We start from the raw sequence: 12,724 nt of genomic DNA on the forward strand, positions 1-12,724 counted from the left end.
TTTAAGGTATTTTCCGTCACATGTCTGGGATATTTTCCAGATCCATAACAACTTTTACCCGGACGAATCGGTTACGGAAGCTAAACAAATAAATAAAATGACCTTTTATTTTCCCCTAATTTAGTCGTGGTCTGTTCCCACCCAACAGGTAATTCTCCCGATCACATCCACACCACAGCTACCAATCAGGGAAGACGAAGCCTATCATATACTTTCTCCAAGACATGTGAAGCTATCTGTCTCTATTTATTCAAACACGCTCAGGAAAAAAACACTATCTGTGCTTTTCTACATGCATGATTGACTAGTGTCACTGTGATTGATAAGGTAGAGCGTGACTAATTTTGCTCTCTTGGACTCTTGCTGTGACATCATCAGGATTCAAATTTGTGATCCTTTGGATGCAAGGGGCAAATGCTTTCCTTTTGCCCTACTCAGGAGTGTTGCTCAGTAGTCTTTGATTAATGTTCTATAAAGAAACTTCGGAGTGGATCATGATGACAACTTTGCTGAAAAATTTCTTCCTTTAACCTGCTTAAGTAGAAACAAACAAACAAACAAACAAAAAAACACTTTAATTTGCATAATAGAACTCTTTAAGGTTTCTGTTAAGTTCTTTATAAATGCACACACACAAAAAACAAACTTTCTTGAAAGCCAGAACCATTAAACACCCAAACAACATCGTGCAACCAGGGCAAATCCAGCTAAAATGAAAAAGATTTCCCAGGCTCATGTACGGTGGCCTAGAAGTGCAAAACACATTAACAAATCCGAAAACACATTAAAAAATCCGAAAAACAAAACAACAAATTCAAAAACACATTAACAAATCCGAAAACAAAACAACAAATCCGAGAAAACATTAACAAATCCGAAAACACAACGACAATTCAGACAACCCGGAAACAGTAGGTATAGTTTGTGATTGGAAACTTACCGATATACAGGTATGGAATCTTACAGTATGTGTAATGTGTAAAGTTCTCTGTTTAAATATAAAAAAATAACAGAATTAATCCACAGTAATCCATCCATCCTTTGATTCCATCTTTTCCCTGTGGCAGACTGTTGAACTTCATGTATACCTTGAGTGACAGGTGTTTTGTCCAATGTTCGCTAAGTGTTCCAATCTATACTATACCAACTATACCAACCTCTTCCGCGTTGTCTGAATTGTCGTTGTGTTTTCGGATTTGTTAATATGTTTCGTACAACGACTCCGACAACCCGGAAGAGGTAGGTATAGATCGCGATGGAAACTTACCGATCATCGGACAAGAGACCTGTCATTCAAGATATACAGGTGAATGACAGGTGTCTTGTCCGATGATCGGTAAGTTTCCATTCACAAACTATACCTAGCGTTTCCGGGTTGTCTGAATTGTCGTTGTGTTTTCGGATTTGTTAATCTGTTTTCGGATTTGTTAATGTGTTTTCGGGTTTGTTAATGTGTTTTCGGGTTTGTTGATTTGTTTTCAGATTTGTTAATTTGTTTTCGGATTTGTTAATGTGTTTTGCACTTCTCGGCCACCGTACTCATGCCTTCTAAAGGGTTTCATACATATTGTGACATCAGGCAGGAGAATCCTGTCACATGACCCTTCTTGTTTTTTACAGATGGTTTAGTTTTAGGAATGTGGATTATTTGAGGAATGCTAATGATGAGTATGGTGGAAAATTAAAGGTTGTGTAGAGCAGACACATTTCCTTTCCACACATTCCCATCATCTCATAAGCCATTGTATTAAATTAAATCGTATTGGCAAGCAGGATCTGATAGATTTCGGTTAAGGTGAGCAAACGAGGATCGAGGAGAAGAGCTTAAAGATCCATCACGACATAATATCAGTGACAAGACAGCTTTTAACCTAAACCGTGAGCAGAAAATGTGTCCGCTGAGTATCTTAATTTACATGAACTGCAATCAGACAAACCTTTTACTGACGTAGGAGTGTCAGAGAACCACAAAGACATGGCAACCCAGCCACAAGGCCGTCTTCCATTTACTCCGTATCAGGTACTTTCTAGAAGAACAAGTTGAAGGTATTCCGTCTGTTACAAACTGTTGTGAGCAAAACATCCACAAAGCACAAACACAAACCCTGTATTTGCTCAGAGGGAATGAAAGCCTGCGTGTGTTCTCCGTCTCAATGTGCTCAAGCGCTCCATGTCCCTGAAGCACAACTTGTTTCCAGTTTCTGGTTGAACAGTTTGGCATATTCAATTACAGGCACAGATGTTTGATTTACTGGCAGTTGCTGACTTTTGTGCTGTTAAGTGCACCTTGTAAATGAGGTTTACTTTCAGACTCCTACACATGGGTACAGTCAATTCCAGAATTGTTGGCACCCTTCATTAAAATAAACACAAACTGAAAAAGAACTGCATTGAGTAATATTTTGAGCCTAAATATATAGACTTTCTAAACAATTAGCAAGATTAATATTTGTGAGGTTAGCGGAGGGACGCCAGCACCGAAATGTTTCCTGAAATATCTAACAAGGTTGGAAATATTTTGTCCAGTTCTCCGTGCACATTTTCGATCCTCTATATTCTTAGGATTGTGCATTTGGACTGCCCTCGATTTTAGAACTGGTGTGCTGTTGTGATTTTGTGTTGCTGCAGCCATTTCTATTTTGACTTGGATGTATGTTTGAATCTTGTTGGACGATCTACTGTATCTATGACCAAGTCTTAACCTCCTGGTAAAAGCAACCAGACATTCAATAGAAAAGTCTGTGTTGTTGTTCAAGGGCCATTGACTGGCGTCCTGTACAGGATGCGTTCATTCCTTCCTCCGGTGTTTCCAGGTAGGCTTGTGATCCAATAAGACCAGCACAAAGCCAATATTCCTTCCAGAAAGACGCCAGTTCTCATGGGGGTGGATCTGGAGCCTATCCCCGTGCATTAAGCATGAGGTTAGGATATACACCTCACAGAGCACCATGTACACATACATTTACTGTACATTAACCCTAGGGGCATTTTGCCGATTTGTACCCAATCTACCAGCTAGACAGAAAAGCATTTGTGGGAATGGGAGGTAGTGGTGAATCCCAGACCCATCCCCTACCTCCCCTCCTCTTCTTCTTTACTTCCATCATTTGCAGTGAATCTGTGACTCCTAAAATGTCAGGTTTATTTCACACATGGCTGAGTGTGGTTCTGATGGCCTTGCTATAAGCAGGGGGGGGTCAGTCCAATGGTTTGCAACATGACTCTAGCAATTCTAATGTCTAGACTAATCGGGCAATAGTCTCAATTCCCCCCTGGCTGTATGGCTACAGATTGAGTTTGCAATCCATTCACTCCTAAGGTAATTTAAGCAAGGCCATTGCAGGTCAGTGTTGATATGGTCGATTACCTCACGACACCTTTTTACCAGGTTCTCTTGCTCCAGGGACTTGTCAGGATCTTCATAATGCTGGTGATAACAAATAGTAAAAGCAGTTGAATGAAAAGATGGCTTATCGAATTCTCAAATATGTTTTAATATTTGAAATGTTCTAAAATAAAAAATATCTTTTTTCCAGTATTAATCGTTTTATTTACATGTGATCTTCAATAGCATAAAAATATATATTCTAATAGAAGATACTCTTTCATTTACATGTTGATGTATTTGCAATTTGTATATTTATATCAAACATTAACTAAAAGACTGGGATTTATTTCTACCTAAAGAGCATAATGTAATTATCGAGGCCCTCCAGGCTCAACGTAGCCGTCAACACTGTCACGTGCATCAAGTAACCAAGCGTCTCTGTCAAAACTTGAAACTGTGTTCTAGAGCTACAGTAAATTCTGGATCGTTCTCTCCAACAAAATATACCAGAATCACTAAGTACATGACAAATATATAAATATAATAATTTTCTTTGTTAGAATTACATTTTTTCTTTAAAGGACAGTGATGCATGGTCTAGTTTTAGATTACTGTATGTGGTCTTTCAAGTGTTTTGCTTCTCGGGTTTTCCCCAGTGTTCAATCTCATTGACACTGATAGTGTTAGATGGAGCGAGTGTAGTTCTGTTTAGTCAGCACTGTACCTGCAACAGTAACGTATTATAGAAAGTGTTCCTTCCAAATAAATAAATAAATAAATAAATCCAGCCAGCCAGCATTTCAACTTAATTCATCTCTCTATTTATGACTAAATGAATGAAACCTGTGCTGTTATTCTGTCCTGTGGGAACAGGATACAACTGATCATCTATTTGGGTTTGTTAGATTAACTATACTAACACTGTCTCCTGGTAGTTATTTTTGTCCTGGTCTGGTTTGTCTCTCTTTTGGAAGACATAGAGTTGTATGTGCAGACAGGCATTTACTGGTCTGCTATGTAGGCCATGCTTCTCAATGTCATTGAGCTTTAGTCCCTAGTCTGTTCTGGCTCACTGGGTCGTCTCTCCTCAATTCTCTCTCACCCTTTATTGTCCTCTACAATTTTATGTGAAATTAATTAATTAATTATATATGTGTGTGTGTGTGTGTGTGTGTGTGTGTGTGTGTGTGTGTGTGTGTGTGTGTGTGTGTGTGTGTGTGTGTGTGTGTGCACAAAGATGCTACAATCTTTCTTCTTTCACTTTAGAGTGTACTCAGTGCCTGGCTGAGGATCTCATAGCTGGCACCTCCATCTGTCAGGAGAGCAGGGTATGCAAGAACATAAGCACAGAGTATTAACTTCTCAGTACTAGCAAATAAATCAAAAGAGCAATATACGGTCACAGCATGTGCTGACATTTGGTGGGGTTCAAGAATAAGAACAAAAAAGATGTTCGGGGTAAATCAATGCTCTGTTAGCGTATAGTGTTCTGAAGCTCAAAGCAAGTAGCTGTGGGAAGCACAGAAGTGGAGCAGAACATTGGAGCACTTTTTGCCAGAGATCTGTGAATTCTGAGTAACAACGCCAACCGTAACAGCATAAAGCAGTCTGCTAGAGTGTGATGTGATGGTCAGCAGCTTGTTGGCCCAGCAAGGTGCACTGTCTGCACAGTTGCGCTGACCCAAGATCTTCCTTGGTTTCCTCTACTTCTGCCAATATACTGTATGGCTTTGGAAACAAACTCTTATTTCCTTTGGAGAATCACCAAGCAAAATTTGATTCCCCACCTTGTATCACATACAGTATATGTTTTGGAGTGCCCTGTATAAAAGTGAGCGGGAGAGAGAAATGTACTGAGTATATGCCTTGCATATGCATTTCCTACACTCTGCCACAGATTCCATGTCATGTTATACAGCTCTCGCCTCAGCGGGATTTTTTAACAGATGGCAGAAATAAACATATTGCCTTTTTTCATTGGACTTCTTTATAGCTCTTTGAATTATTAAGAAATCAGGCCTTTCGGGAGACATGAAACATCTAGGTCCCCAGCTCTCTGTTGAGCTGTGATGAGATGACAGGAAATGGGCAATGGCACTCGTTTGGCTCCTGCACCCGCTTCAGTGGGAGTTCCCCGTGAAGGAAGGGGAAATGGCAGAATTTTTGTGTAAGTGTCTGGTAGAGCTAGTGAATAAGATCTTATTTGGATGCTTTTTCAGTGACCCCAGCAATGGCAATAAACCGTCTCTGTGATAGGAAGTTCATTTTCACTCTATTGTAGTGTGTTTGCAGACTTTAAACCATCAGGAATTAACTTATACTCCTCTGGTAACTATTTAGGTTTCACTATAGTTACTAAATACGTGTAAACAAATACAAGTTCAACTAACTTTCTTTTCTTTTTTTTGTTTCTTTTAAATGGAAAGCTTATCCGAACCATTCACAGGGTATCTGGTTGGGAGTAGAGCAGTGCATCAGGACTGAAACAAAAAATATTATATAACGTTATTTGCAGTAATGTTAGTAATTGCCTGGTTAGGATTACAGTTCTTTAAATGAGACTACTAATTTGTTTATATTTTGTGAAAAATAACCAAATAGTTAGCATGAAATACTGTTGGCAGGTACAAACAAAATGAGTGTGCAAGTGGGAAAAGAAAAACAGTCCCATTGACAGTGGTGGCATTTCTACCTCTGTTTTGTTTTTTTTCCCCCAATCTGCCGAGTTTAGATCCAAATACAGACAGGGATATTTAGAGCACTCAACAGATATAGATAGTAGCATTGCACAACACGCCGGTTAAAACATATTACCCTTTCTGCTTCCCTAAACAAACCATTAGCGCCTTAAAATGGTTTTAAGACATGCCCTATTTTATAAAGAGGCCACTCATTTGAATTGGGAAATTAAAAAAAAAAACAGCTGTTTTGCAAATACTGTAACACATGGACTACCACATCTTTACAAATCTACATAGTCTACTTCCAAGTGAATTAAGGCTCTCTTTTGGGATTCAAATGAAGACGTTTGTGTGTAAGTTTGCACCAGATAAAGTCTTTTGTCACCTTGCTTGTCAGTAAGTTAAATACAATTTGCAGGCAGATGGTGAATGCAGTTAGCATGATTAAGGGTGATTGGTTGTGTTTTGCTAAGTCTCCATTCTCTTGCACAAGGCCTTCAGTCCCCTCGGGTTCCGGTACAGGGGGCCACCCAGTAGATTTATACTTGAGAAGCCATGAGAAAAGCTGGATTAAGTGCCCAGCAATAAACAGCACATGTGTATATCAGGCTGCAGCTAATGAATCCCACTCCATTATTTATTTCCCTCTATCCATGCACCTGTGTACACAGACCATCTGTCTGCAATGACCTCTCACTCTCTGGTTCTCTCTTTCTAGCTATGTCCCAAGAGTGGTCATTATAATGGACCAAGAGAAGTCAATTTTGGGTCCACGGATAAAGATGACTTTTTGTGTCTGCATGCAAGTGTGTTTTTGCCCATTTTATAAGGTGGTGGCCTGACTGCTACAGGATTAACTCAAAACTCCCCAGATCTCATCATGGAACTCATAATAACAGAGTTATGTGTGTTTATACCTGGTACACAGTGCAGGGGCTCACAGCCAAATCCCACAGCTGCTTTAACGTTTAGGAGTGTCGACAGTTGAAAAGTCGCTCGTCATTGATGTGTTATAGAAGGGCAAATTTTTTTTTTTTTTTGTCATGAATTGGGAGAATTCCCTGCAGAGGAAGCGCAAGAAACCTTTAACATATTTAAAAAATATATTCATGAGCATAAAATGTTTTAAATGAACAAACCACTTATGTTACAGAATGCAGTGTTTAGTCAGAACATATCATACAATCATTAGAATATAAAAATCACATGAATGCATAAAACGTTTTCATTTTTGGTTCACACATTTTTTAAATGGTCAGTAGTCAATATGGTCAGTATTCCTGTCGGAGTCTCCGAAACTCATGACAGGCTGGTCAGCCATTAAACATAGAGTGCTTTGATAGATGACTGATTTCTTAAGCTGATATCGATTTATCAAGCTTTATTGTCTTAATGCCTTCGACACAACATAGCAAAACTAGCTCAACTTTGCAAAAACAAAATCAAACTCCAGACTTCCAAAATCAATCCAAAAATATGGCTACATTTCTGGAAGAATGTACATTTTATAGTTTGGTATTGATTTTCAATTCATGTAAAATATTTAAGAAATATAACCCCCTATTCAATAAGACGTTCCTGTAACTGTTTTAATACCGTTTAGGTTTGTGTCAATGTAAAAACGCTTAATAGAAATGAAATTCTTGTTTTTCACGTAACACGATTACGGTCTCAAGTGCCATATATTAGATTACTGATTCTATCATGTATTTCAGTGGAAATGTCCATATATTTATATACATTTTTTTGTTTTGTTTTGTTTTTGCAGGGAACTGAACGGAAATAACTTCACCCGCATCAACAAGAATGATTTTAGTGGACTCAAATACCTCCGTGTTCTGTAAGTCTCTCTTCAATAACTTCTACATGCCTGGTAGCCTCAAAAAAAAAAAACAAAAGCATTGCTTTTTACTGAGGTGAAAGTTATAATATATTATATATTATAGTATATTATATATACTTTATATACCAATGAACGTTTTATTTTAAAGGATTTTTAAAGGAACATTGTATTGTATTGTATTGTACAACGGAACACCATTGTATTTATGCGTGTCAAAGTCTATACTCCAGCATACCCTTTGGAATACTGTTATTTTGTTACATGCAAGATGGAAACAACTTTCTACAAGTATCTCGCTGTTAATATCCCCAACCACTCACTCACTCACACCCATTCACCCACCCACCCACACACACACACACACACACACACACACACACACACACACACACACACACACACACACACACACACACACACACCAGTTTCCCCAAGGAGCTTGAAGGTCTCCCTACGGCCCCTGTATTTCCATGCGGGTTGTTAACATGATTAACTTGGAGGCAGGAGCATGGGGGGTACTCTCACATTTCTGACCCCTGGGATTTAGCTGCCTCACTGTGAAAATGGGGGTGTGAACCTTTGCCCTTGGTGAAGACGGCGCTTACAGGAAAAACGGTTTATGCTTACGGTCACGAGCCTCGCACGCACACTGAGAAAACAAAGAATGGTCGCCTACGTCTTAAAACCCATGCCCGGCGTGTTGTAAAGTCTGAGAACATATCCTTTCCTACTGATTCGGTTTGTTAAGTAATCCTATCCTTGTTTGTCGTTAGGTTAAATAGTAATCTTTAAAAATATATACGATCACAATGACAGAAAGAGCTGGTTTCTTCCTGTATTTTGCTCTAGACAGAGAGGCGAAAAAAACATTCTCATCAATCAACGTTCAACCAAATAATGATCATCTGTTTATTTATTTACTCTATTATTTATTAAGATGCCGTGATCTGTGACTTGCAATTATGTCTCAACCTAGGGAAATAAAAATCAAATTGCTTCATCTCGTTCCACGTTCTCTCAGGGGGAACTGGCTATTTCACAAAAACTCATTTTTTTAATGAACAACTCTTTTGTTTCTTTAAAGCCAGTCTGCGTCTCTCCCAAGGTGTTAGATTGCACCACTTCCAAAGGAATCAATGTTTTTTAAATAAATGTTTTACATGCAAGTGTTTTTGCAGTCCCTGTGGTGAGTCTGATTATGCGCAGTGTTGAGGGTTCATGTGAAGTCTGTGGTTCTAAGGGCTTACCCGACCTGTTTTGAATAAGTAGCTTTAGTTTAAAGCACCTAGCCACAAAGCTGACGGTGGCCTACACATCCCAGGGCTGCACGCCTGCATGGTTCACACCCCACCACCATTCCAGACCACACCAGCCAATGTCTACTGGCCAAACACTGCCACCACAGTCTCCCAGCCCTCCCATGCACCTTTCCCTACCCGCTATCCTGGCTAGACTCCCTCAAATTCCACTTTATTTGCCAACATTCCACCACCTTCTAATTTCCTTCCACAAACAGGTCTACACCCCACTAAACTTACCTGAAGAGCACTCTGTCCCAATCCACCCAAGCTATGCCAAACATCTCCACATCTCCATCACCAACTGTGATTTCTCTCCACAGGCAGCTGATGGAAAACCAGATTGGAGCCATCGAGCGGGGGGCCTTTGATGACATGAAAGAACTAGAGAGACTGTAAGTGTGTTGAGTTTGCAGTCTCTTCTATTAGCCAACCGAGTTCCTAACCAATATTAAGGTTAAAGCAAGGAACAGCTTTAAGCTCAGTGTTGTTAGGAGATCCCCTTCCAAAAAAAAAAAACAAAAAAACAAGAAGCTAAACAAAACCGAACAAGTGATCTGTGGTTCCTGGCTAGATTTACTAGCCAACCAGGAACCCGACCAAGAATGTGTGGAAAAAAGGCTTAGGCTTACATGATACTAAACAGATTTGCCAGTCTTGCTTGTCTGAGAAGCTACAAAAGCCTCTCATCAGACAGGGGGGAATGGTGGCTTCAGCATGTAGCCACTGTCAAAACGGTGGAGCCACATCACAGCTGCACTGCTGTTCTGTGCATATCTTGCGGTAAACTATTGAAACTAGGACTGCAGCTGAACAGCTGCTCACTTTAATGTGCAACATGTGAAGTAAAATAAATAAATAAATAAATAACACCATCAACTGATCTTTATAATAGTCTCCCAAAATGATTAGCTTCCAGAGCCATATTTTTTTTAACTAGCATAGCCTTCAACTGTAAACACTTAGAACCTGTGGTCTCATTTGGTAATTCGTCACAATCTGTCTCGTTCGGTTGTTAATTATGCCAGTCAAACGTTTTTGTTTGTTTTGCACGTTGTAAAAGATATTTTAATACCTTGACCATGTTGTTTGCTTAATTTTTGCCAGCTGCCTTTTCTATCAGATAATTCTCACTTCATTTGTATTCCTGTTTACTGTAGTGACTTCAGTGTAGCTTTTTCCTTTTCGTTTCTGTTAGACGTCTAAATAGGAACCAACTCTACCAGCTGCCAGAGCTACTGTTCCAGAAGAATGCTGCTTTGTCACGACTGTGAGTCTCCTGACATTTTCGTATCTATTGTCTATGATGTGTTTCAGCTTGGCTAAGATTTTATGTGTGTATTTACACAATGGCTTGAAATTCTTTAGCATTCTTAAACCATGTTGTGATGTGATTTGCGGTGAAGGTGAAGGTCATGCTTTCTAGCAGCGTATAGATATCAGAATACCTTTATGAGAGATTTGTAAGAGATGTTTTTATGCAGATACGATTAGGTCAAATCCTGTGCGTGTATGTGTGCCGGTGAGAACAGTAGTAAGGAAATGCAGAATTGCTTGAGAAGATCGAAAAGGGAATTTCTTTCTTCATTTTTATGAATGTTGTCATTGATGGGAAATATTTGGGGTTTGCAGTAGGAAGCCAAATGTTGCCCTGAGAATAAACTTTTGCTTCTGGTAGGTTGGACAGGCTGTTCCTCTGTTCTTTCGAGAGGAAAACTAGCAATCAAAAATGCCCACATCCCACCCCCCACCTCCGTCTCAGGGTAGCAAACCAAAGTCTAAGATTTAAGTCTGAAAGCCTCTACTGTTTCTGCACATAATTGGTATGAACTGTCCTTTCTGCTGATCGCATGAGTTCACCTTACCTGTAGCCAATGGTGGGAATGTTCTCCTTATTGAGACAAGGTAAAACCATTTCCTTTTCCAGACCTCTGTTCCCCCAAAGACACGCATAAACAATTGGACTCTCTAAGACCAAACCTTTAAATTCTCTTCACATCATTCCACTTTTATGTTTTCAGGCAGGAATTAAACTTCAGCCTCTGGCAACAGAAACAGCTGTTTGAACAATTTACCAGCCATTTATTGACTTAGTCGTTGTGGAAAACTACTTCATAAGCAAATTACAATGAATCATTTATTGCCTCATCCTTTTTTTTTCTTTTTTTTTTCAAACAGCAAAGCTTTTTAATTTTGACATCACAAGTAGATGTGAACTTAATGAGTACGAATTTAATTGTTTTGAATGAAACCATGGCACGATCATCAAGGATCAAATGTACCCTTAGTGCCCCTAAACCTCAAAGTCATCAGACATCTGTAACACAGTCTGCTCTCCACCAAAGGGCAGTATGAATAAATTACAGAACTGTCTTACTTGGGTTGAGGAAATTAAATACCGGTAAAATGTTTCTTGTCCCCAAGGAACACTTACTCTTGCACTTGCTTGGAGCACTCACTGGGGCTTGATAAGATGCTTACTTTTTTCAATGTCATTAACAATTGGATTTAATGTAAAAGCCTGTTAGCCTTAGGTGGTATGTTAACCCAGATGTTTTCTTGGAGCATTAATTGGCCCCATTCGTTCTCTTGTGTGTGTGCTCATTTTAATACTGGCACAAATAGTGGCTCCAAGTCATTGGAGCTATCTGGGGAGTGCAAGGTCAGCCTCAGTCAAATTGCTCTCTGTTCCTTTTATACAAAAAAATGGCATCTTCCAGCTATGCACAATGCCATTTTTAGAAAAATCGGTGCTGTTATTTGTTTTAGGGCACTGATCCTTGCTCATTGAGAAGTAATACATTAATGAATTTAGAGTGTAACAATTCTAGAAAAAGAGTCCCGTTGCTCCCGTCTACTGTAGCAGGTCTGGACCGGTTTTATTACACTGTCCGTAAGAAGGCCTTTCGACTTGATTAGGTGTTGTAATTGCTTTTCAAATATGAAATAAGGAGCTACTTCAACCTAGTAAGCAAGACGGTTATCTGTTTGCATTACTCTCACTATGCAACTGTTGACCAATGTAACACAGCATAGATACAGGCAGGATGATGGATTTGTATTGGAGATTGCAAAGGTGTGCATAGCGAGACCTTGGGAACATGACGAGAACGAGGACTGACTTGGCAGAACAATAACAAGCAAGAATGGGTGGCATCCATTATGGTTAACAACCTGTTACTGCACCTTTTCCTCTCACTCACTACCCCCCATGCTAGGAAAGAAAAGCTGTAGTCCCTGTAATTTACCTATACTGTGCCTGTAATTAGTGCATTCGTACTGTGAGTACAGCACAACCAAGGGCTTGAGAGAGTTTAGGGAGGAGGGGTCAAACTAAGCTTGATGTGTGCCTTCTGGCAATGGCATCTGGCATCTGTGCGGGTGCATGTGTGAAGGTAGCAAGCAGGGTCGGCAGGTTTATGACCCTTGCTGATGCTGGGAAGCTTAAAATTACACTGGCTTTGTATAAAGCATCGCTTCTTCAGTTGCTAATATGAACAAAATTACCTGTTACTTTCCATGCATACGGCTTTTCAGTATATAAATAGACAGGTTGTGTGTGTGCTCATGTGAG

The 12,724-nt window shown here is 39.6% G+C and overlaps 1 protein-coding gene across 3 annotated transcripts in view; it reads left to right on the top strand.

The window, feature by feature from the left end:
* Nucleotides 1-12,724, top strand: part of slit1a (slit homolog 1a (Drosophila)) — a 90,551-nt gene that overhangs the window by 3,773 nt on the left and 74,054 nt on the right. For all 3 annotated transcript variants that reach the window (XM_027176258.2, XM_027176256.2, XM_027176257.2), the window contains exons 2-4: nt 7,778-7,849; nt 9,474-9,545; nt 10,349-10,420. In XM_027176258.2, the coding sequence (XP_027032059.2) occupies nt 7,778-7,849; nt 9,474-9,545; nt 10,349-10,420 (216 nt within the window). The remainder of the gene's footprint in view (nt 1-7,777; nt 7,850-9,473; nt 9,546-10,348; nt 10,421-12,724) is intronic.

Source organism: Tachysurus fulvidraco, chromosome 7, assembly GCF_022655615.1.
Source record: "Tachysurus fulvidraco isolate hzauxx_2018 chromosome 7, HZAU_PFXX_2.0, whole genome shotgun sequence".
NCBI classification, from domain to species: Eukaryota; Metazoa; Chordata; class Actinopteri; order Siluriformes; family Bagridae; genus Tachysurus; species Tachysurus fulvidraco.